The 27,443-nt window shown below is 39.5% G+C and overlaps 1 protein-coding gene across 7 annotated transcripts in view; it reads right to left on the bottom strand.

The window, feature by feature from the left end:
• The window catches only part of nlgn1 (neuroligin 1), a 170,342-nt gene that overhangs the window by 125,662 nt on the left and 17,237 nt on the right, over positions 1-27,443 (bottom strand). For 3 of the 7 annotated variants that reach the window (XM_048975920.1, XM_048975919.1, XM_048975918.1), the window contains exons 1-2: positions 19,715-20,538; positions 12,360-13,164 (exon numbers count right to left, since the gene is read on the bottom strand). In XM_048975920.1, the coding sequence (XP_048831877.1) occupies positions 12,360-12,843 (484 nt within the window). In that variant the 5' untranslated portion in view covers positions 12,844-13,164; positions 19,715-20,538. Of the gene's footprint in view, positions 1-11,786; positions 11,847-12,359; positions 13,165-19,714; positions 20,539-27,443 lie in introns of those variants that run through there. The other 4 variants (XM_048975917.1, XM_048975914.1, XM_048975915.1 and 1 more) reach the window with 2 other exon arrangements.

Consider the following 27,443-nt stretch of genomic DNA (forward strand, 5'->3'; position numbering starts at 1 on the left):
TTAACGGTTCAAATTTCTTTAAATGTACATCATATCTGTCAAGGAATATTTACAGATTACCCTTTGGGTATAACTATACCTTTTTACATCCATGGCTCTCTTTAAAAACACATTTTTGAAATTTTATTTTGGTGACTATGGTGACCTGGTGTGTTATTGCCCAGGGGAAGAGATTTTCTTCACTTAATTTACTCCAAGAGTACTGGGTGATTTGGGATTTCTTTTGCCAAGCAAAGGAAACCCACTGCTCTGAAGTGCACAACCACTGCACTAACATTTGGGTAACTCCTCTCTGTTCCCTGCTGCCGTCTCCAGTAAGGTAGCGCTCATCAGGGCAATCAAATGCCACACACTAAGTTTTTCCCACCACTGGCATATGCCTGAAGACTGCAGCTCTCATTTAATTTCCGTAGGACACAAATCACAGTGGCAAACTTCCATTTAAACATGTACTCAGCCAGCCTTAGCAGCATGGAATGTGCTAATTTTTTTCACACACAAAAAAAACAATCCAGCATGTACAGTAGGTAGAAATACATCTAAAACAGATTTTTTTAAAGGATTGTTTATAACCATTTGTCAAATAGGTTTTAAGATTAAGAGTTGAAGTTTTTTTTTACTGAACTGTGTATTCTGTGTATTTCCTTCTTGTCCATTCTGTAAAATATGTCATAAACTGAGAAACAAAAATCCTTTGAGGATGCAGTGAAAAGGTGTTTCTACTGAAGCCATATCATTTAACCTATGATACACTGACCCAAGTAATGTTTATTTTTTGTCTATTTTGAACTTGTTTGGGATAAACAAATTCCTACACTGAATATAATGACTATAAAATCTTTTGTATTGGTATTATATGGTATTGGTACCGGTCTGCTATTGTAACATGACCGTAAATGTGATTAACTAACAAGGTGCTTGATTAACTGTGATTTTTAAAATGAATCCTTTGACAGCCTGACATACTATAATACAATTCCCTCTCTCTTACTGGCATTTTATCAGAGCTTTTTTTTTTTTAAGTACTGAAATTCAGCTCGTACATGTTTGCAAGTAGTATTTTTTTATAGGAAATGAATAACCTGTACACCACAAGTTGAAGATAAGCTGTTAAACATTTATAAAAATATATATTTTATTTGTGTTAACTTCACATTGATTTGGGGATTCGGTGTGTTGTGATGTTTTAATTTTAGGTGTCATTAATCGTGATTAGTCAGAGAAAACCAATGAATTATAATATTAGGAATTTAATTAGTAATGTGTAAGTTGATTCATATTAGGTTGAAGTAAAATAACTTCTTGTTAGTCTTTGCTGCACTGTTCTACAATTACTGTGCATGTATATCTGGTCTAATATTTATTTGTATATTGTGTATTCTACATCTATCCATGTGTTTTTCTATTTCTATTGTCCTTGTCTACGTGTATTGTGCTGCTGGTATTTCACTGCTCTGTGTACAATGACGACAAAGAGTCTCATCATACTGCCAGTTTCAAGGGGCACCATTTACAGCACAAGCTCAAAATGTTCCGAACCTTCCTCCTGGAAGGGTTCCGTTCAGCAACACTATTCCATCCATCTGTTTTCTGCGTCCATTTCTTCTATTCAGGGTAAGAGGGATCTGAAGCTTAGCCCAAAAGCTAAGGGCGCAAGGCAGGGAATAACCCAGAATGGGGAACAGACCAGTTGCTGGCACACTCACTAATGTATTTTTTTATATATATAAATAATGACTTTATTTCCACCTTCTCTCTAAAATGAAATAATATAAACTTTAATTCAGGCAAAAACTTCTGCAAAAACATGAAGCTTATGCAAGGACTTAACAATAGAAGAAAACTGAGATAGTCTATTCATCCCCATAGGGGAATACTACTTAAATAGCCATAATTACGGTGGTACAGGAAACTTTTCATTACAGTACTGAAAATAAAGCACAAGCTCACCTCACATATTTCCCTTCCTGTTAAGTATTTTATGCAAAACAGCCCTACATTTCTGTCAGATTTACCTTCACCGGGGAGTGGATAGATAAGCAAAATCAAATCTCTCAATACCATCTCACAGATGGGTTTCATTGCCTTTCTTCAATACACATGTAAAAGAAACATAAGCGGAATGTAAATGCGAGGACTAAAATGTCTATGGGACACATATGGGACGTATTTTCAAATAATATGAAAACAGGTTATGAAAATGATTATGATAAACGGTATCAGTAGCAAAACACTTAGAGGTCTGATGCTTCATGGCTGCTTAAAACAAAGTCTCTGGAATGTCACAGAAGTAAAAGACACTCTGGTCCTCAAGCTTCACTTCAGAAGGAGCAGCAATTAATAACTGACAGGTACTCCTTGTTATCTCAATACTTTGTCACACTGGCAAAACACATTTCTGACTCAGGTTATATTGAATTTTAATGTCAGCATGCTAAAAGTCAGTCAGTTGTCAAAGCTGATGTTAATGAACTGGCAACAACGTCACTGCTGTTGGCATTCATGAATAGATTATTTTGGCGGCTAAAACAGTAAACTGTTAGGCCATACATCAGAATGATATGTTAGTTATACCGTCAAAATTCATTTGGAATGTTAAACTGTCAACCAGAAAAAAAACGTATTATATTAACTCATTGCAAAAAGATTTTTATAGTATAGTTTACTATACATTCGCATAGCACAGATTTTCAAAATTACTTTATATTAGGCCTGTCACAATTATTTCATATTTGCCTGGTCGCGATTATTTGAACTATCTGCGATTATTTTTTTGCATAATCGTCTCTAATAAAAATAGCTGGATAAGACAACTGGCATATTTCTATCACTATTTCCAAAAGATACAATAAAATTAAAATTTTGAATCAATAATTTAAAAGATAAGATAAATGTCCTTATCAAAGTCTAAAAAAGAAGCAAATCCTTCAAAGATCCTGTCATCTAATTCAATCAGTCTGTTCCATTTGGTTCATTCTTAGCTTTTAAATCCTTGTGAACATGAGGTTTAACACACGACTTCCTCACACTACTCAATTTAATTGTCCTTTCGTCATGCAATAATAATCACTATAAATGCACAACTACTGCAGATGATGCTGTAACAATGAGACCATTATAAGCGACATAACTGAGCTTTAGTCTAAACCGCCGTTATTTCAGAGCTCGGCCTAAAGCTGATGTTTCATACAAAATGGATGCGCTCTAGGTAAACAGATTCTTTCCCTGCTGCTAAATCATCTCTGTTTGGATTTAGCAGAAACACGTATTTGAACTTCTCAAAATGGATGAAATGCCAACCAAGAGAACAAAAGCCTGCCAGGAATGAGCTGAGCTCTTTCTTCCTCCAATGTTTACCCAAAGCAAAGATACAACAAACCTATGATAAAAACAGAAATATAATGGATAATTTTAGCAGTAAACAGCAGGTATTGCAGAAGCCTCCTGTGGGTACAGTATATGATTTAAAAAGACACTCAGGTACTGGCTTTGCAAATTTCCTCTGGCACTTTTACCGCAACTGGCTACAGCCAATAGAGAGAAAAGGTTAAAAGTCAATAACAACACATCACAACATCACTCTCTCTCAAACTCTCCACTCAAGTCTTAAATACCTAACATCTTCCAAAATTGCTCTTCCAGAAGCTGTGCTAGTGCTTCCAAACCTGTGTGGCAAATTGTACTTTCTGTGGGCAATTGTACTTTTCAACGAGACAGAGAGGAAAGGCAAAGTATTACTTTGCATGACAGATTTTATTGATCAGCAAAAGGTGAAGCCTTGCCTATTGTTCAGGTCAACACTACACAGTTGTCAAGTAACAGTAAGTATCACTCAACTTTAATACTAGGGGAACCTACCAATAATAATTTGCTGCCGAATAATTATGAGGTGAATTTCATGTAGATAAATGCCAGCATTCACAAGGACCCACAGCAACACGTATAAAGTACTACTACTACTATTTGTCATCATTAGCATCATTATCATCATTCACACTCCTTTAAAGACCTAAAACTTTTTCCTGGTATTTTCTAGCTTTGCACCTGCAAAACATCCTTTCCCTTCATTTTCCATAAGCACCTCTGAAGTGTATCCTTGAAACTCATGGCAATATGGGACACAATGGATGGGATGCCAGTCCATCAAATGGCACACGCTCACACACAATGGGCGATTTAGAGACACTGACTCATCTAACTGCATGGGCTGTGGAAGGAAACACGAGCACCCAGAGGATTCCCATACAAACACATACTGCAGAGGACAAACCCCCCCCCATACACACACACTGCAATCAAACCCACACCCTCAATATTACACATAAGAGCCACTGCAGCAGATTGTTTTTAAGCAATAGAATACAGCTTGAACAAACAATAAAAAACAATAATTACTGTATGATAGTATCCACTGTATGATAGAACTTACTGGCAATAAAAACAATACCATCTCATGCCTATAGCATAAGCAGGAGGCAGGGACAGACATCAGGGACAGACATCAGGGACATAAACAAGCAATCATATTATAATTAACCACCCACATGATTCAATACACTTTTTTCAACCTCATACACCAAGGTCTGTCTATTTTTTCCCTTCCCAACATCTTGTCCTTCAAAAGATCAGTGCTCCCATTAATCACTCCTCCCTCCACTTTACTGGATAATTAGTGAAACACAAATGATTTATTGCCTCGCATTTTATTGTGTCAAAAACATAATTCCTTTGATGGGCGAAGGGGTGGAGGCAGTCGGTTATTAAGTCTGTCAAATTGTCATTACGCCTCCTACAGCTTTTTCATACTGAGTGCAAAATACGAAAATAAAAAAATAAAAAAAATAATAAAAAAAGAGAAGCTACTATTGCAAGATGGCGCCGACGCATGCTTCGTGAGGCTTCGTCACCAAAACGGAGCAGACTGCTTGCTTTCCACGAGCGGCGGTGAAATGTAGGCCTGATCGACGATCGGGAGAGTCGCGGAGGCTCACTGACGCTCACATTTTTATGCTTTATTATTTCAAGTTCCGAGGTGGCGCGGTGCCATAAATTGAAAAGACCTAAGAACGTGGTGAGATAATGATTCAAAATAGACTGCGGTTCTGTCTTGAACTGGAGATATATTTCTTTGTGTCCTTTTCTTACCTGCCAAGCTCAAAGATACCCTTTGATAATAAAGTGCTACTACAATCTCCCTTTGTGAAACGAATGCTTTACTCGCTAGACCGCAAACCCACTACATCACAAACGTACAAACTGCCCTTGATTTAAGCACGAGACTTACGAGCTCGCAGGGACTACCATACTATTTCTTTGTGCTGTCAGTGCAATTGTTTCATGAGTCTATGCAGTCATGTCTACTGGACAATCATCTATGGGTCCAACTAGCTACTAGTCAACGAATGGCGAAGGATTGGCAGGATTTTTGGGGAATGGAGACTCTATGGATCTTCAGGGACACATCCCACAGTATGTCCCTAGCTGCAGTCCCTGCTGAGTGGCATTATCTGTCTGAGGAAAGAGGGACCACGCAATTGAAACCGGCACATTGGGTGGGTTATACAACATTACTGCACTCAAATTGCTATAGAGCAACATCTAAGACTGGATGCCTACAGAGGATGGTTCATTCACAACTATGAAGGAAACTTTACTTGGCAAAGAATATGTCTACCAATGCCTAATGACCAACTTGAATCTCTTAAGCTAACAGACTAACAAAAGCCAGTTATACAGAGTTTATGAGAATAACAATCTGGCAAAATGAACCTGAGGAAAGTGACAGTGAAAAATACCCAAGGATGCTGTCTGCTGGTTCTGGGGCCAAACTCAAAAATGACACTGCCTCAGATTTAATCTGCCCACAGTAAATCATATTAAAAATGAAAATACATGCCTTTTACAGGACAATTTCTAGATTTTAATATAGTAAAGGCTTTAGATCATTCGGGGTGTTTTTTTTTTGCATTTACAGTTAAACATGTTGCTAAAGCAACCTCCTAATATGGGTAGAAAACTATTAGATAAACTTTAGTGATCTCAGAGGGAAATTCTTTATAGTTTGATGTCTTCCTTAGATTACCATTTTCAAACTTAGATATATAAAAATAATTCCAAAATACTTGTTAAATCCCATATGACACCCTGTGTAATCTTCATTGCCGGGACTTTCCGGGGTTGGGGGCGCACCAGCGATGAACCTTGTCTGGTGATGGTGGCCATGAAGGTTTTGGGTGATGGGTAGTGCCAGAGCTTTGCTCTGCTTCTGATGCCACCCTTGCCCATCTTGCCCTTGCCAGGATGCACCCATGCGAAACACTCCGAGATCTATTTCCAATGAATGGCTTTAGCTATCTTCCTAAAGTACGCATTTTTTTACTTACACAGCAATGTTATAGTCAGCCCTCCAACTAGCCATGTTTTTAGTATAATATGATATATTATATATTTGCAGCATGTGTTTCCATGAACACCTGTGGGTGATCACACTTTAATTCTCAATCTCTGATTGGTTAACTCATTGCCAACAGTGCTAGAGACGCGAGAGCAATAGAATCAAACTAAAAGCCACTCAAATCAGCCTCCTGTGGCCCCAACTTCAACCACAGCTAATTATATTCTCCAGTCTGGAAGACGGAGGCAATACCGCATGTGCTTTTTCTCATGAACCTCTATAAATGAGTCATAGGATGACCAACTAAACATGGCAGAACTTCATCTGCTTATATCCACAGGCTGTTTGTTTTGTTACATAACTCCCAGGCTGAAGATCTGAAGAACAGATTATTTTCATACAAAATATTTAATTTCAGAATATCTGTGTATAATACAAGACCGAATATTTTGTCTCGCACAGAATTTAAAGTATGCTTAAACCTCAGAGTTATATTATATATAAGCCAACACTTTTATAACAATACAGTGTAGAACCAGTTGCGATGGACCCACTGTACAGTATCTTGATGTTATCAGGGGCTGATTTTAAAAATAGCCTCTGTGGTCTAATCCACACTCAAGATGTGTGTAATGTAATCTAAAGCCTATGCATTATCTACCACACTATTCATAAGGAATTAACACAAAACTCAAGGGTGGACCTGATTCATTCCCTTTCCACCAAAGCTCTACTCATTAAAACCACTTTAATAATAATTATACTACATCATATCATATCATCATTTTTTCCTGTTTGCAAAGCAAGATTCCAAGTTAGCAATGCATCATGCACAAATCCACAAAATCTATCTTCAATACCCTCTTTCCTGCATACATCCTTGACTGGGTGATCATTGACACAGACGTACTCCAGCTGAATTAGCATAAATGGATGTTATCATCTTCAGTGTAGTACAACTACCCCTGCTATTTAATTCAGAAAAATAGATTGATTAAATGTTTTATCTCAACCCAGCTAAAATATCAGATGAATGGAGTGTGCCTTTGTTACGTTTTACTTTTGGATTTGTTTCAGAGGCTAACATAAATCCACTCTAATAAACCCTTCTTCTCAGGCTGCATTAACATGATTGCAAAGTATTATACCGTAGTAGATAAAGCACACAGAGGTTTTTCATTTCTTAAAGAAAAGGATGATGCATGGAAATTAGCAGAACTAAATAACAAGAGCTTCAAATGCTTTCTTGCCAGGATTCTCTTCTCTCCTTCACAACTCAAAGTTTCCTCAAATAATTTTGCATTTTACAGTTTAATTTTCACTGCTTACTACTAGTTAATATGTATTACATGCCATGACATTCTTCATTTTCATCAGATACATTCTCTTCATTATTTACTACAAATTTACTGTTTAGCATATCACTTGCTCTGACTTTTTGTTTTCATCCATTCAAATTCATTCTTTGTGAATCGTATCTGATGCAAAAGCACCTGAGAGAAGTACAGCTCTGGAAAAGGAATTGAGAGACCACTGCAAAATGTTTATGAATCTGTATGGTTAAATCTTGGTTTAATCCTGGTTTTGCTGGCTACACTGAGCGGTAGGTTGTTTCAAGGCTTAAAACTTCTAAAACAGTAGTATGCAAGAACAATGTGAAGCAGGAGACACTGGGACCAAAGAAAAACCAGCCAGTTAGAGGGCAAAAGTGACTTTCTAATGCCAGTGATGGTGGTCAACTTATCCAACAGTGCTTCATGAAATGGATGGATGACATCAAGTGACCTTCAAAAGGAATGGGAAACATTCAGTGCAGGTGTGAAGTGCACTGCTAGGACAGTTCGTATCAGGCTTCTAGAAGCAGGACTGAAGCCCCATAAAACATGGAAGAAGCACTTCATCAACGAATGGCAGGGCGGAGCCAGGCCGGACATTTCACACAGAAGCGGACCCATAAACTGAGAAATGAGTGAAACAAAAAATGTTGCTCTGGTCTCTCAGTTTTTTCCAGAGCTGTATAAGTGCCTACAAGCAAATAAGGGTAGCTTAGACTCCGAACTAGCAATGCCAATATGTTTAACGATGAGAATGATGAGTTATTGATTGTACTCATCAACAGTAATTAGTGAAGCAAAGGTGTCTATTGCTGCTTCCGTGGTGGCACAGAAAGGGCTGTCGATCTTGCTTGAGTGCAGGAGCACATAGAAACCGGACTGGACAGAGGTTACTTGTAATTTCGATTCAGTCATCCCCCAATAAATGGATCTTTATATTTAAATTATTATGTTGTGCCCCCCCCATAATATCAAACTCTCGTCAATGTTGCTGCTTTGGTCAAAGAAAAAAGGAAAAAGGAAAGAAATTTTTAAAAAGGCCAAAGATTCCTATTAATTTGGCATGAGGAAACCTTAAGTGCAAATGCTTAATTTTTCAGATAAACTAATTAAGTCTTTCAACTAAGAACCAATAATGAAATGCTTGGCTGAAAGTGCAAGGTTTCTTGAGAGCAATGGAGCCTTAACTTTAAGGGAGGAAAACATTTTTAAAGGTACGAGTACTATATCGAGCCAGACTGATGATTATTGCCCATGTTGTTAAAGCAAGGTAACGACGTGCGAATGAAGTCCTCCATTGATCGCACATAAAGCAATCATCTTGTAGTGTTGTATCATTTGCAATCAAACGTGTGTTGTTCTGAGAAGCGTGGAAGCTTGGCGCTGAGGATCGTTAAAGAGTAACTGACAGCGAGCTGATTAGAAGACGTGTACCAAGCGACAAACACACTTCCATTACTATCGCAAGGTGAGACCTGTTTCTCCTCGGGTTCTCAAAAACACCCAGCATCTGCTGTGACGCGTCGCTCTGCTTTCTGGTATTTTCATCTCTCCTCCGCATTTATAATTTGCCTTTTATTTCACGGGAAGAAGCCTGCGCTCGCCTGGGAATGGCGCCAGGTATAGTGTGCCAGTATGGTAAATCCAGCAGCATCCTATGCAGTATAAACCCTAATTAAAATACTGTGGAAGACAAATTGAAGAAGAAAAGGCCAAATTCTAGTCACCTATACAGACACAGACAAGAGGAGTCTCCATACATTAATTTTAGCATAATATTTTAATTAAACATACATTTTAATTGAATATATTAACCACTGGGTGAAGGATAAGTGCCACCAATTAAATCACCATGCATGTCAATCTTAGTGCTGGAGAACAAAAAAAAAATGCCAAAAATCCCATGTAACAGTCAGGGACCCGAGTGAATCATAGCATTATATCTATTTCAAATAGAAAATGAATGGAAACAAACACCTACACAAAGATAAAACGAGATAAGGGACTGCATGCCTTACTTTAAGACAAAGGACAATCGGAGCTTTACCATTGGCTGTAGACATGACTAATACGGATCTGCAGTAAGATCTATAGGAAACCAAAATGCAAACCTGTTTTACACCCTATAACCATATGAGAAATGACATATATTTCAGTATCGTTACAAGCATTCAGCTGTCTTCCAGAAGCCCCCACTGTTCCCATTTTTAGATATTTATTGCAGTCTCTGAAAAACATTTACAATTCAGATATCTACAGAAACATCTCCATAGTGAAACAGGCTATTTCTAAAGGTCATTATCAAAGGACAAAATGTAAATCTTGCACCAACATGAATGATGGACTGTATTTCTGACCAGAACTAGGACGGCTGCAGAAAGATTCACGCAAGATAGATGTTTTTAGAGCTATCTAGACCTTTACCAGACCCCTATAAGATGTCTGCTGTAGGACTGGCATGAAATGTTAAACTAAGACAGTCACCATATTTAGATGTGCTACCAGCTTATTGACTGTCCTCTTACAATCTTTTTATTTACCAGTTATTTTCTCTAGCCGGATTTTTCCTGTTTTACATAATAATCCTTCTAAACCTGCATGCAGAGTACACCTCCTTAAAAAACTGTAAGTCACCAAACATACGATTCACAAAGAATTCCTCTTGGGTTAAATTCATGAAGCAGGAAAGGAAATGGTGGAGTCCCAAACGCACAATGCAATAGTAACGCTATATTAATGTTGCATTAATGCAAAATGCTCTCTTTATAAAAGCGCAATGCCCTTACTGACTATAAAGCTGAAAGAACACGTCAGCAAATAGCAAGAGTTTTGCAAACTAACACGTGACAACAGTACAACAGTGGCACGCAGCATATTTTCTGCTTGCAAATTCAGTGGCGATTGCAAATATTTATACATTAAAAAACTACAAATCTCAGTGCTCAGTCTTATGGTTCTACAAAACATTCATTGTTTAGATCTGCTACTTTACCAAGAAATGACAACCATATATTCATTTAACACAAATGCTGAGTAGAACTATAGCATAACTGGTCATTATTCTAGGCTAAAACCCAGAAAATGTAAAATGTGTGTCTAATTTCAGATTTCAGAAAAAAAAAAAAAAAATCAACCAAAATAGCAAAGTTAATGACATAATTACTGTCCTTCTAAATAAAACTGTGTAATGAATATTCACAAGGGGAAAAAACCTAAATCCAATTTTAAAAAAATTAAGTAAGACCCACTGCATTTCATTTAGAATTTAAAACACTTTTCTCTAGCAAATGTCCTAATATGTTATGGATAATTCTATTGGCTGATGGGATTTCCCAGGTCAAGAGAAGACAAAATGCTGCACATCTAAGCAATAGCTGACAAGAAGATAATGCAGATGGTTTCAGTTTGACAGCTTCATGACACCCACTATTTAGAATAATTACCACAGACATTGATGCCTATTTGTTTAAAGAAGTAGCTAAGAAAACAAAGACAGCAGCACTCATAACAGCAGAGGAGATGGTCACGTTCGGAGAGCAGCAGAAAATGTCATATCATGAATTAATTACTTTCCAGGGCAGAAGATGAGGCATCCTGACTGGCTGAACCAAAGGTGCAGTAAGGTCTGTTACTTTCACCAAGTTCATTGGCCTGCTATCTACCCCAGCCAAACCCACGCCATTAACAGCTTGCCCCTTATCAAAGGTCCTGTCATCGTGCCACCAAGGCATCTTCCTGGACGGCTGGGGTCCTGCACACTGCCGCCCAGGGTAAGACATTATCTTGATGAAGTCCTGATCAATAGATCCCGGTGTAAGCCAATGAAACAGAGCTACTACCCCCTTTTTAATTGAAGTTAAGACTCTGCAAGTTCAATGCCCTCCCAACTGATTTAAAGTCCTTACTTGTCTGGACAGCTCCTTGTAGACGTCATCAATTAAGAGCAAATTCTCTGACCTGTGATCCCACTGGTATGTCAGTGTCTTGCCTCTGCAAGAGGGCCGCACAAAGCCCCCCTGTGACATTGCGTTTGTGTTTTATTTCCAGCAGATACATACCTCCTTTCCTACATATTTTCTTGCCCGGTTTCCTGGCACATTCCTTGGATATTCTTTTTACTGCAAAATGAATAGAAGACTAAAAAATAACATGGACCTCCATTACAGAACAGTAGGCGCATGCAGTACCACAACCTGACTGAGGAACACAGAGATTATAACAGACCAGGTCCCTGTCTTAATTATGTCATCGTTATCAGCAGTTAAAATCAATCATCATCATTACTTTACATCAGATACCATTATATTAGCCCGACTCATTGTGCCTGCACACAACAATGGACAGACGATGGACCTCTGGCAGTCAAGTGTGAGAAGGAAAGGCAAGGAGGAGTCATTTGCACCTGGATGAGCGTGCTGTGGTGGACAGGAAGATGTGCGTGAACAGAAGGTTAGGAGACGAATGCACGACCGCGCCTACACACAGACAAACACAACGGGGGAAGCTGCAGCATGCATTTGGGAAGATCACAAATGAACATGCAGAGGTCATGCTCTTCCCTTCAATACCCAGCACAAACAAAAAAGTAAATTAAATCTGTTTTTCCTCTTTCTCTCCTATTCTAAACTCACCATCCTCAGTGGGAACGTATATGTTTAGGAAAAGGCAGTCCTCGCTTTGGTCCTGAACATAGGATGAGACGACCTCCAAGCTGTTCGTAAACCAAACAGGGAGCATAACTTCAGGAAGTCTTCCCTCTGTGATGGTCTGCGGACACACAGATGCGAACTGGGTAGAGTTTCGGGTGTCTGACCATGGGATTGGTGGTTCCGGTGGCTGGAAGCGTCTCTCTCCTGTAGGGGGCGCCGCATACGGTACGCCCAGAAACTGGATAACAGGCCCCAGGATCTCATTGTTCAACTCCTTTTTGAAACCGCGCACCTTGCCGTAGGCGGTGCTCACCACAGGGTCTGTCTCGTCCAGCTTCTGCGAGGCAACGCTCAAGGCCTGCAGCACCAGACCGAGCATCCACAGAAAGTAAGCCGCTTCTACACCCACGAGAAGGTGCGGCCGCACCCAGCTCCAGCTGGGCTGCCAAGGCCTTCGCGGGGGCATGATGTGCCCTCAAACAACAAACCCGTACCCCAGCAAACGATGTAGCTCTTAATTATATCCACGCCCAAGCCAGAGTGAGAAAAATATAAAAACTCCTAGAGATAAGGCTCTCCAAATATTCATTAGTTTTTCGCATTGCAAGGATTTCCGAAAGATTTCGCACTTATGGCCAAGACATCTCCGCCTGCTCACGCGTCGTTCTTCAGCGCCTCATGTCCTACTAACAATTTGGTTTTCCATTCCCGCCATATGCAGAGTGCAGCCATTTGCTGCAATCTGTCGCCCAATGAATCAGATCCAGTTCAGCTGTTGGTTTATATCCTGTGGAAAATGGAAAAAGAAAATCATTAGCGTGGGCTCAGGGACAAAATATCGGCAGAATAAGGTCTCTGTAGCCTTTCTAGTTTTACTTTGCTGCTATCAACCGGAACATTCCGAAGCCATAGCCCCACTTTGGAACCCTATAAATCTTCTCCCCCTGACATAAATGTTCAGATACGTCTTAAGAATGCAAGTTTTTCTGTTTTTTTACTCTCAGTGAGAAAATTGGAGGAGCGCATTTCAGAACGCCACAACTATTCCTAATTTTATATAAATTTAATATTTAGTCAGCTAGAATAAGAACATTTTTAGATGTGTCTATTTAAAAGACTCAGAGAGAGAGAGAGAGATAGAGAGAAAGGCAGATATTGTGACATGTCAAAAATGTCCTGTGAATTTCATGTTCCACTTGAAAATCTGAATTTAGAAGCTTTTTTTTCCCCCAGTGGGAACAATGACAAACTTCATATCAAGCTTTCATTTAATGCAGTAAATTAATAAACCAAAAAAAGAGGCCCAGTGGGAACAGAAAGGGGTTTGTGTTGAGGCATAATGGGACACTTGTCCTGAATATTTCTGCAATGCTGTAGTCTGATACACAATCAGCAGCAGAATGAGAGAGATAGACTGAAGTATGTGAAAAGTACCATTATTTCTGAATGAAACATGCGTGTGAAGACGTATCCAGGAAATGCATCCCTATCAGACAGTGACGCTTCCACAAAAGGGCTATTTTATCAAACAACCAGCAGGTTATACTGTAGAGATTTAACTTATTTGTATCTCTTGCCCAGTGTCAACCTTGCATACAAGTTAGCGGTCGGCAGTCAACAATAATTTCTTGACTCAGGGGTGGAGGAGGGTCTCAGAAGGTGGGGGGGACCGGGAAAATTTTCAATTTTGCAGTAGCCCTCCAGCCATGACACTGACTGCGAATGTACCCACGATAAACATTTCAGTTATCGCAAGCATCACAATTAAGCACTACATTGACTCCTGTCCAAACATACACGTCAGACAAATAAGCATATTACAAACATACATGCTGTTGAGGAGTCAACCAGGCACAAGTCTAGCTGGGCTGAGCTTCCAATGAATGATCAGCTACAAGTGCACTACTATACACCGGTGAGATCCTGTCACATTGGTTTCTTTTATATGCAGTATTTTACGTAACTAAATAAGGTTATTATGATAATGCCAAGGATAAGGACAGAATAAGGATAGAATTGCTTTTAAAGTGGATAATTGGAAACCAGTCCCCATAAGGGAAAAAAAAACAGATATTTATCACGTTACAGGGGTCCCCATAAGAATAGGTATACCCGCTCACACACACACAAGCAGTAATTTAGAGATGCTAATTAGCTTAACTACATGTCTTTGGACTACAAGAGGAAACTCACACAATCCCCCACTCCACACAGAGAACACCTGTGGGAATTAAACCCCCTATTCTGCTGTGAGGAAACAGTGCGACCCATTCAATCACCATGCTGGTCAATAATACTACTAGTACTACAAACACAATCACAATAATAATAATAAAAAAACACTGTAATTATTCAGTAATTGTCTTTAAAAATTGGCCTGTAGTTAACCGTTAATATCAAAATTATGTATACCTGTTATTATTATTAATATGAAAAATAATTACATTTCAAGTAATACTGTTTTTACATAAATGTCAGATATCAGCCTTTGAGTTCAGTGATAACACTACGTGTATTGAGTAGGTGTGGTGTTCACAAATAGGCACTGTCTGGGGTATATTAATATACTGTTTTACAGTAAGGCTATAAACTGCTTATGACACGAACATCACCATGAACAGCTAAAATAAAATCCCTCCCTGGACATCTGCTGGTCCATTCTATCAGCAATCTGTACAAAATGTCTGAAAACCTTCACCAATAAAATCAGCACATCCTCTCCTCATAACACCAACCCTACTAACAATTCAGTACAACTTCCTCACATGAGTAAGGAAACTGAAATAAATACATTGAAATTGAATTGAAGGGAAAATCTTGGAGTAGCACTGCATGAATGCAAAATATCAGAAACAGCTCAACAAACTTTTATGTCACAGTTTAAACACTCGGATTTCATCTGAAAATGAAGACTGGGAAAGAAAACTCCACTGAAGGTTTCAGATGTAAAGCTGCATGTTTACCAGACACCCCATAGGCATATGAACAAATGGTGCAAATAAAAATGAAAAGAAAATAAGAACTAATGATGACCCCCCCTCACCAAGAAAGGCAGCTGGAACGTTTTGGAACTACATAAACAACACTGGAGAAAACAAACTGCCTATTATTTTAGCTGACTCTGTCAAGACCTGGTTATATAGAAGCACAAAGCAGAATTATTATTGCAGTCAGTCAAAAGCCAAAACATTCCATCACCACATACTTTTTACCCCAATGCAGTTGCTCAGTGACCTTAATGGGAAATTTACAGCGCAGGGCGGATGACTATTTCAGACAGTGTGCTTAGCTTGCTGGATTGCACCAGCCCGAATAAGACTGTAGAAGCATCTGCATTCGAGAGCTTCACATCAGCCCAGATCAGAGCAGGAGTTTGATACTGGTACCTGAGGAATTATTAAGCACCATTTTATTTCAGGAAAATGCATGTCACATTGCCTTTTGGTCTTTCGTATAAAAACGATGTTCGTGCCTCTATATGAACCTTCCGAATCACACCCCCTGGTCACGCCCCACTGAATCCCTGACCATAGCAATCAACACGTACAGATCAAGTTCAGGATTCATTATGAACATTGGTGTTGCGTAATAATGTGATACTTTACAATGCAAAGCCTATACGAAAATGGGATATAGAAAAGGTATAGTAGCAATGGATTGTAAATACATTTCATTTGGTTGATAACGTGCCTTTTGGGTAATTTGCCATGGCAAAAGTATTGAAAAGGTTTTTTGATACATACTACTAATCAGTCTTGAATCTTGAGGTAGTATTAACCCTAGGGGATCTGAATGGATGTGTGTGGTGTCCAAATTCTACACATTTCAACTGTGGCGTGATTTTAGAGGCCAGGTTAGCTGCACATATACCATCATGCACTGTGGCACAACTGGCCTCTCTCTTCCTCATGATGTGACAATTCGTTACTAGCATCCACTTCACAGACCAGCATTTTTCCGGGCCCATATATCTCAGCCTATACTGTATATCTGCCCATTACCGCTTTACTCTGCTGTCTCTCTCTTCCAGCTGTTTGGAGGAGAATGTCTCTTAATTGCCAGGCTGGGTTTCCCTTCTGGGTCCAGCAATGAGGGGTTTGCAGAGACAAAGCACGAGCCTGAAAGGAATCCCCCAAACGAGCCCAGCTCCCAGTTTATGTCCATCACCCTGTCTGATAAAAGCACTCTGATTCCCACTCACTGGAGGGCATTAAGATTAAGCTTAATCAGGGGATTCCTGGGAAATTCATTATCATTCGTTCCGGAACTGATGAATTTGTGTATTAGATCGGTGTTTCTCAAACGAGTCCTCAGGGACCCCCAGGGAGCAAGAACATAGACCTGCCTGAAGGTCCCTAAGGACCCCCCAGAAACACTGTATTAGATTACAATCACGCTACAGCAGCTGAGCAGCATCTCATATATCCTGCTGTCCAACATCAACTCTGTACTTGGAAAGAGAGGCTAGTTTGCGTAAGTGTTCAGGAGGCACATAAATGTACAAATACTAAAGTTCTCAAAGACGAACGCGAAAAACGAGTAAGGCAGCAAGATGCCACTCTCCAGAAGTCATTAACATCGCATGCATTAGCAAGACCGGTGCCTCTTCAAACTCAAAGGCTGATACCAGATCACTAACCTAGGATACTGCACTAATAATATGCACAAATAAAAATAAAACAGAAATTATTAGCACTGAATAACTGAAAGTTAGAGCTACAGCACTTTCTTGTGCCTCTTTTGCCTTCGCTCCCGTTTGATAGCTTCTTAATATGTTTGTAGCTGTTGCTCCAATACTGCTTACTCTTGTATCTCAGCATTCATTTGAAGCTTAGCCTAGCTGGACTTAAGCCCAGTTGACTCCATTAACTCGTACATTTGTCATGTGTTATTTGGCAAACTTTCACGTCATTTTGGACAAAGCGTCTGCTAAATAAAGTAAAATACATCGGCGTTACCCAGTGCTACATGCTGGTGGATGTTTAAGCGCAGTTAATAACCGTCAGAAATACACGTACAGACACATTGAGTAAATACAGTCAGTGAATGGTCAGAGCATAGCATCTGCCCGAAGGATCACAGATGATTGGCCAAGTACTTTGTGTGCATCTTGCAATGAAGTTAGAAAGGCAACCGATTCACTAGTGTCTCAAGGTAGGGGGGAGGGGCAGGCATGCGGATTTAAAGAAACCAGCTTACACTCCCAGACAAATGGACGACCATTAAAGGTGCTGGCTCCTATCGGGCATCCTTTGTCCCACTGCACACCGCTTCACATTCTTGTTTCTGTCTCCTTCGGTCTATCACGGCAGACAGAACTTGCCCCAGAGATGGAAAAGGGGGGAGCAGAACACGGCTGAAGGTCAAGTCGTTGGACTGCCGCTCGGATTGGTCATTAAACTGTGTGCTAAAAGCTGTCCTTCAATGCACTAGTGTCATTCTGCTGCACTCCAAGCCGGCAGTTCTGTTTGCTCAAAGTAGACGGCACTGATGCTGCTTCTCCTCCGATTGAATGGCTCCGCTAAGCTAAGCCATCTCAAACCAAATCACATGCTGGAGGACTCGTGGCTGACTCCATACTGCTGAACTTCATGCACTTACCAAGTGACATTCAAAACATCCCACAAAACATGCATCATGCCGATACCATATAGCAACTATCCAGTGAATAATTTACTATTACCATTTCTATCTTTGATAATCAAAAGAGAATAAAGTCTTTTTAAAACGTCAAAGTGAAATGTTATCAAAGTGCAATATTTCATAATGACAAAATAGGGTTTCCAGAGAATAATCCAAAGTGTAGGGACAGAGTATAATGAAAAATCAATGTATTTCTAAGAAGAATACATAGAAGGAAGACATCAAGTTAACATTAGTTGCTATCCAAGGAAATTTAATTATATACATTAATTATCAAGGGTCACTTGTACCATTTCTTAAACTTTGGGGCATTTATTTGCAGCATTTGTAAAACCTGAAGTGATGTAAAAACTCCACTGACAGAAGATGCAAAGATTCACTCATTCATTCATACAGTAATTATCCCAGTGGAGCTAAAAGCTATCGTTTATGAGCTGGCTCCCTCCCCCGTACAGATGCGGTAATATGGCGCGAGTCTGAATGGCAGCAAGAATTGATTAATTGATTATTTGACTGTAACTTATGAACATTTATCTTTAAAAAATGAGGAGGAATATAATGGGCTAATATTCTGCTTCTAGTCCCATAAAAGAAAAGAACTGCAGAAAGTAGTCTGCATTTTTAAAATCCTGTCTATGCTAATCAATTATATTCCTGGTGGGGGTGGCCGAGAGGTATGAAGCCAATCCCAGGCAGTATTATGGCAGAAAACTGGGGTATACCCTGGAGACGTTCATCGCAGGACGTGCAAACACACGACGTCGTCGTCGCCCCCCCACCACACACACAATGCAGAGGTGAGAGTTCAACCCCGGTACTGGAGGTGCGGGGAAACAATGCTATCCACCGAGCCATTCTGTCACCCTAAATGTAAACGTACACTGTATCAAAGTTTGTCAGTAATTCTAAACTCATCTTGCAAAAAAATACTTAGTGTAAAATACAAAGATTTACTTATGAAGATATCGATACGGCGTTTGCTAGGAAAAAGTCTCTGGATCGCTGAACGGTAAGTAACGCTTCTCCGCTCGTCCCACCCAGAACACATTTATGTCGCGTTTCACGTAAATGACACAGACTGAAATAACGTTTCGAAAATGCAAAAAAAGGACATTAATGCCTAATACCGTTCGCTGCACATGTCCCCGTGCCCGAGCATAAATCTAACGCTGTCATTACTTTTCGTCTTATTTACAAGCGAAATCCAAACATGAAAAGCGTGATATAAAGGCCACTTTCCCCATTATCAGTAACCTTCACGCGACAGAATGCGCACTTACTAAATAGTAAAACAGTCCGCTTTGGCCGTCCTTTTATAAAGCTCCTTATTCTCAGTAGAAGCCGAAGTAATCGAGCCTGCTGAAAAATGATACCAGTGAAAAGTAAAAACCGTCTTCTCATTATTAAATATAATGTTTTAATAATTATTTATTCTTTTTAATTATTCAGCGCTTTAAAGCTCTTTAAAAAGCGGCAGGTGGCATTGTATAGCTGTTGATTTCGGATATACGTTTTCCATTTGCAAAGGGACCGTACAAACGAATAAATAATAATAATAATAATAATAATAATGAGTCAAGACTCGGGCATGTTTTATACACATTTGTACAATGTACACTAATTTTAATCTTTAAAGGGCTCACTATACATACACTTTATATTTTGAATTTAAAATCAATGCAGCATGTACTTACATGTCTGACTTAAAGAGTCTTCCTCAGAAATCGGCAGATGTATACTTTACGAATTAAACACAACTTAAGCCTCTGCCCCCTTGGTCCAGTATTTACCCACAATTTTCAATGTTTGAATGTCTATTTCAAGCATGGACACAGTATGGCAAAAACTTTGGTTATGATCCATATCTACCAGCAATGGTTGCATAAAAAGGAGAAAAAATGAAAACGCTGTAAGTTAAGTCTCTTCTGCGCGATGTCATCCTTCACCTGTGTTATGACCTGTATTAAAAGTATACATTTTTCATGAAAGACTCATGGAAAAGTATCTCCGAACACAAAGATGTTGGCTTTTATGGAAAAAAAGGAAATCGAGGACTTTTTAGTTACCTAAAGATTAATACAGTTCGTCATGATTTCTATCCAGCGATCTTGCAGAAGGGTAAAATAAACTGACGACACTCTCTTTATTGTACATGCAAAACAATCCGGGGAGGTTATTCCAGCAGGTTTCTGTCCACTTGACACGGCATAGAGTTCACCTTGATCCAGATGACCCGCTGATACACCCCTGCAATGTACTGTAAGGTACAGCGCTGATTTTCTGTTTTTTCCCCATCGGCTCCTCACATCCTCACGATTCTCGGTGCATTACTGGTGCGATGCCGAGCTTCTCCTCATGCCCCTGATACGGAGGATGGAGCATCAAAAATGGAGCAAAGCTGCGCCTAGTGGATTTCAGAGGAACTACCACGCTGGGCATCTTTTAAAGGGACACGGCTTCACCTGCTTGTACAACGTTAGCAGAAAGAAATTCTGATTGAATTACATTTCCGCAATCTCTGATCAGCGTGGTTGAGAATTTATCAGTGAAATACGCCAATTCTAAAATAAATTTAAAAAAAAAATGTATATCAGCAGCCATATGAATCGTATTTAAATGTTACAAAAATAGTATGGCTGACTGTGAATTATTTGGGAGGAAGGTGAAGATGTTAAATCTGACCCCCACACCCCCTCCCCGAAAAAAAAAAAAAAAAAAATTGGCACTTTGGGTTATTTCACAGACGGTTGGGCACCCTCCGAGATGCGTTTTGGAGTCCCACTGTACCACTTCCGTGGTTATTTATGGTAAGGAAGTATAGAAAGCTCGGGGGGACTGGGATCCGATCGGCAACTACAAGGAATTAAAAAAAAACCGAAGCTGTATAATACGCCACCTTGCAAACAATGGAGACTCGCTAAGTAATTATGACCCAGCAAATTAAATCATCTCTTCTTTAGCAGCCAAGAAAACGCCACTGTGGCATCTTAAGCTTAATTTGCCAATAATTTCCTTGCAGAATTTATATTAGCGTGTTGCCTAAATTTATCTAGAAATGTATTCTCCTCTGGGAAACAGTTGTATCAAACATTTATGTGTAAACATGCTGGTGAGAAGTTCATATGACTTACGGACATGCTAACTTGTTATTAAAATTTGTATGTGCAAACATACATTACATCAGTGGTAGTGGAAGACCACGTGGCGCCCGCCACCATAAAACCGTGCATTTTTATTTTTTGACAATGTTACCATGGAACTGAAAACTACATTGAGATGCCGATTATGGTTCACAACAACATCATCATCAGCTCTGACGCTTCTCACAACTTTCATTTTGCATTTGGTTAAACTAATTTTGTAAGTTTCAATTTCCCTTTGGAAGGGAAAGGTCACCCAAATAGCAATAGCTTCCGTGTTGAATGACACTGCGCTTCGTATCATTTCCCGATGATATACGTCTTAATCGGCGTTCTTTCATTTTACTGCGTACAGTCAGGTAGCCCATGGAAAATGTTAATGCACTTCTCATATAATGCACTGCAGTCATCAATAGGAGAATGTTGGCCTGTCTTTTTCTTTGATTCATTAATCCCGCTGAGTCTAAAAGCTACATTTCGGCAGCAAATACAGTGATGAAAGCTTTGCATTCATCCATTCAGCGTGGTTTTAATTCCTGTCGAGAATTGTGAACAATGTCAATTATACCCTTTCATGGGGTCGTGACTCTACACATTGTAACAAAATCATCATGCACTCCAATGTGTCCCACGTTTTAAAAGTGATTCACATGCATTCCAAGCTTTAGGAGCTGTGTAATAACACCTTACCCCCCCACGATCCTCAAATCATTATTATTACAAAGCAGATGAAAAGTGCAATGACACACACAATAAATGTAATCCAGATTCTCTGATGACAAAACAATCTTTCCAAAAGTGTTTCAAAAAGCCATTACTAACGTTACAATCGCATTAGATCCTCGTCCGTGTGCAAGTTAGCTTTTGTAATTAACATAAACAGTAAGACACCCCACTGTTTCCATGAAGAAAACCTCTCTGGCTACAGAGCTAAATAAATTGATATGAGCACAAGCTCTACCCAATTTAACCTCTTTTTAGGCATCAGGTATAAGGCACAAAATCAATGGCCTTCGGTAACTATGTAGGGAAAAGACGCAAGCAGGTGTATAGGATACCGAGCTTGAACCTTGATGGTGACATCACACAGAGCCTGGGGTCGAGCAGCCTGTACCCAGCAGAGGTTGGTGGAATAAGCACCTTCGTTCCAAGGTTCACGCCAGTTACTGTGGTAGGCTACGCCCAGTGCTCCGCCTCCACCTAGCCCCAGTCCATTCCGGCAAGACCCGCTGATGGATAACCTGCATCACATATGCATTGGCGATCCGTTGCCAGGGCGTCCTGTACACAGTGCCATCTTGAGAAAACAGCGTTAATCAAGCTCTATGAGTAGCAGCCTTCCAAAGACAGCGGGAGGTTCCGATATATCATGCTAATCAGATACAACGATCCAAGTTCACTTTAATCCGGGAAAAAAATGGATGTTGCAGTAGAAAATTACAACAGGCTTCAGTACATTTGAGTTATGTGAGCATGTAAATGTTTCTCCTTCACTTTGGCTTCGAATTCTTTTGAAGACTTTTATCATAATTGAATCCAGTATTGCACTTACAAGGCGCGCACACACACACACACACACACACACACACACACACACACACACACACACAGGTAGGTTGTATTGTGGTTAACTCTACAGATATACTTTAACGTCATGATATAGTGCCTTAATGAGTTCCTAGTGAATACACAAGCATACCAACCTGATAATGAATGACTGTAGGCTATTTAAACATTTAAAAGAGAAACGTGAATTTCAATTGAATCTCAGTGTAGTATTTACAGCAGAAAGGATAGGAATTGTACCACCAATATAGACCAAAAAGGAGTTCAAAAACATTAAATACTGATGCCTGAAAATCTGTTTGTTGCATAGAAAATGAATTGTTACACACGATGAGGTAAGCTGATTAGGCAGCGGGGTATAAATTACAGGAGGTATTTAAAACAATTATTACAAGCAGACAAAACTCTTCAAAAACGCCGTCAGACCAAAACAGGAAGTTGCATGGATTCTAATTAGACACATTACTTTAGTACACAGTAACTGAGTTCAATTCCAGACATGGTTATCAGGCAAATATAACATCAAAACACACAAGACACAAAATACGAATGAATGCATCTTAGATGTGACACCCCATAATATCACATGCCAAAAATATTGACTATAACTGCACATACATTATACAGTAAACTGGCAAAGCTTCCAAGCAAAGGAGCTCAATAAAATATAAGCTACTGGGTTTCTAAGAAATATATTGTCTTCTATTACTATCAATTTAGACTAATCAAAATTTTTAGTAAATTTCCCTTTTTGCATCTGGGCCAAACAACGGCAAATGTGCTATACAAAAATACACTGAAATCAAATGGAAAAATCCTTAAACTAAACAAAACAAGAAAGAAAAAAGCAGCAGTCATATGACTTCTGAGCTGAACTTAATTGTTAGTGCTAAACTCTAAGCCCTTTCCAATTACATCAAGGCTGAGCAGAGCTGTAGCTGCCTGGCCCATATTGACCCAACACTAAATCTTGTTTATGTCAAACCGCCGGGTCAACATGCGAAGCCGCCGTGAGCCGGTCCCAAAAAAATGGGCTGACATCTGGGGGGTTTAGCGCGCGCGTGCTCCACCCGTTAGTCGGCAGCTCTCCATGGTGCTGAAACAGCACCGCGAATCACACGGGTCACATGGCAGTGGCTGCTTTACCCGCTTCCACAGTAAACTACCGGCTTAAATCAAACACTATAACAAGTTGTTGTACAAGATTGGATTTGATCTCTGGTTGCAGTTGGTGCCTCACGTAATTGGTTTTTCATCTATCTTGAAAACCATGAGTAAATTAATATCGATATAGCATGACTCCCATAGAATAACACACTCCTGTGCTCAAATCCTCAGGTATTTACAAAAAAAAAGAATTATAACATAATTCTCTCTGCAGTCTTGTTCAAACATTTAAATAATGACAGTCATAGTATTACCTTAAATGTAGAAGCCATATATAAGTAAAGTAGAGTGTCTGAAGTGGGCAGGTACTCACCAGTACACAGTACCAGTACCTGTCAATATATGCTGGTGCTGAATGACAAGGGAAGTAGCAACACCTGTTTTTCCCCACTTCTAGCATTGTGTGTGTGTGTGTGTGTGTGTGTGTGTGTGTGTGTGTAAATTATATATAAAAATACACATCTCAGCACAAACAGAAAAACACATTTATTGCTATCTTTTCTCTTTCTATACATGTTCATCTATTTGGGATGATACCACTAAACTGCAATGTGTGTGTCTGTTTCAGCAACCAACACTCACAGTGGCAAACCCTCAGTTACACTGATGATGGCATTAGAAGGTGGACACTGGTGTTGCAAACGTATGTCCTCCGTGTCCTTACAGAGGGATGGCAGAGTCCTGCATTCGATACGCTGCCTAATTTGTATTCCAAAGCGCGACGGACACAGGCTCAGTCATGAATCCAGGCTTTCTGCATTCTTTGATGTAAAAATGGATACCCTGCTTGGACAAACAGGAAAAAAGTACAGGCTTGGGACTTTCAGAGATCACTTAAGTCTTCCTTGGCTACTTTAGAGGGTAAAAAACATTGAGGAAAGCATAGTTGACTTTGCCCATCCCACAGCATACCGAACTGCACTGAGTAGGATAATCCATTTATACAAAGTGAAAAACGAACATTCTACAGACAGAATAAGCTGAGGGTATAAAATACACCTAACCTGATTTCGCTTTAAAAAAAATGCCTTTTTGTAAAAAGATACCCTTGTCTGTGTTTTGAAATCTGATAAACACCTAACATTTTCCATCCTTCATAATGACATAAAAGGCCTGCAAGATATAGGTAAGTATCTTTCTTTCATCAGATTTACAATTTGTTTTGATGTAATTGGTTTTGACAAGGTGAAAATGGCCTGCCTTTTAAACACTAAAGTAGCAGTTACATGCAGGGAGAGGAAGATTAGATATTCATTTATAAATATATATTAGGGAAGTACAAAACCCTGAAAGACAATCTTCGTGTCATGGATTCCTCATGGGACTACAATAATCATATTGGGTTTTGTCAGTTCTCACCTTCCTTCTAGGTCCTGCTCTCTTGTTTCCACATCAAGTCCATCCTCACAGCACTTACTCTAGGTATGTCAGTTAGTGTTACATAGCATCCAGTCTGTAAAGAGTCCTCAAACTCAACACTTGCTTTAGAACCAAGAACGTTTTGCGGTGTTGCCATAGTTACAACACCAACTTTAAATTCGAAATTCTGCCCTTAAAGTCAGGTGAGAAAAAAATACTGGGAACAATTATTTTGGGTGGAGAAGCTGTGATGGGGAGGTAAGAGGTTTTCATGTAACTTAAGTTGAAAGCCTTGAAGTCCTTGGTGTAAGAATACAGCCGCCTGCACTGAAAAGTAGCCTATGAGATCATTAATTCATTGTTCCATTACACTTCAAAGAGAATCAGTCATACTGACATCGCTCACTGCCTGACACATTTGTTCCATTGCTTCCTGAGGTTGAAACACTGAAGTACTTGGTTCAAAAGGACAAATATAATATATACAGTGGTTGACAGCTATGTCTATCGCCCATAAGAAATTACTATGTCACTATGGCATCATTTAAAGTAGAAAAAACAAGTAGAATGTACTGTACTGGCATCCTGTCCTGGGTGTGCCCCAGCCTTGTGTCCTTAGCTGCCTGGAATGAGCTCCAGCCCCCCCCCCCCCCCCAATGACCCTGACAAGGATAGACGGATGGGAGGATGAAGTAGAATGTTGTAGAAAGTAACGGTTTTTACAAATAAGCCAAAATTATTCCCTGTAAAATGTTACTTGAAGTGGAAAAAAATGTTCCCTGAAAAGTATATTTTAAACCTGAGAAGAGTGGGCTCAGTTGGCAGAGGAAATGTTATAAAGTGAGGAATTCACTAGACTTATGAGAGTCCAAGGCATTGCCTTGGTTCCATAAAATCAGTAAATCACATGCCAGTTTTCCTACTTAAGAGCGAGACAGACTTTTTATCATGAGAAAGTTTCCAGTGAAGAAAAATGATTGCACGCTCTGCATTTATCACATACCACATAGATGTTATGTATATCTGTAAAATTTACAATAATTATTTTAACAGCAGATGGCATTTGTACTATGTGGTGTATGATTATTAATTTATTTCAGTTCAAACACACCATTAATTTACACCTGTCTGTGCACAGAGAAAGTTTGTATATTTGCATGTCTTAGTGTAACAGCAGTTTCCTTTAAGGGATCTGAACCAATAACCTTTTGATAAATGTAACACATTGGCTGCTGCTTGGCGTCACTGTCAAACACGAACATAATCATTGCTGCTGTGAAAATGAGATTTTGCAGTTGCAATGACACGTATTTTAATATATATTTTTTTCTTAAAATGTTCTGTACTTTTGCCTCAGGAACAACACCCACAAAACACTACACTAATAAATGTATTCCTATCACTGACACTTAAGTTTTCCATCCAATGGATGACAAACATTTATTACAGTTTCATAAAAAAATATTGAAGTTTATTATCTTTCTCACATTAACCCATTATTGTGGTGGAAATTATCACTGAGTGCAGTATGCAGTCAGTTACATGCATTCAACTGAAATTTCCTTAGACAAAAATCTGTTTTTTGGAGAGAAAGACTCAAAGCTAAATCCCTGCCAAAATACAAATGGCAGGCAATGACACATTTCAAAGGACAATTAAAGAATGATAATTTTACAAGCCATCCTTTTGTTTTATTTTAGCCTGACTTGCCCACAGCCGCTTATACAATGCAGGATTATGGCAAACCTGGAGGCTGTCCCAGAAAGCACATGGCACAAGGCAGGGGGACACCCTGGACAGGATGTCAGTCCATCGCAGGGCACACGCACTCACACATGCGCCGGGAAATTCAGAGACACCGATTCACAGAAACCACATGTGTTTGGCGCAAGGCAGAGAAATCGGAGCACCCAGAGGGGACTTGCACACGGCACATATCGCAGGAGCCAGGCCAGGAACCAAACTCACACTCCTAGTGGTGTGAAGCCACAGCGATGCCCACAGACACCGTGCCATCCTGCATGACTGCTCCAGAATAAAAATCCCACTCTATATCTATAATAAGCAGCCTAATTATTAAAATATGACGCTCGCCTTTAAGAATTTATCAACAACGTTAGATGTAGCGTTTCAAATGATACACTTGAGAGGTCTAATTAGTATCCAAAGGCATGACACTAGTGCAGTAGTG

This window comes from Brienomyrus brachyistius, chromosome 15 (genome assembly GCF_023856365.1).
Source record: "Brienomyrus brachyistius isolate T26 chromosome 15, BBRACH_0.4, whole genome shotgun sequence".
Taxonomy (NCBI): Eukaryota; Metazoa; Chordata; class Actinopteri; order Osteoglossiformes; family Mormyridae; genus Brienomyrus; species Brienomyrus brachyistius.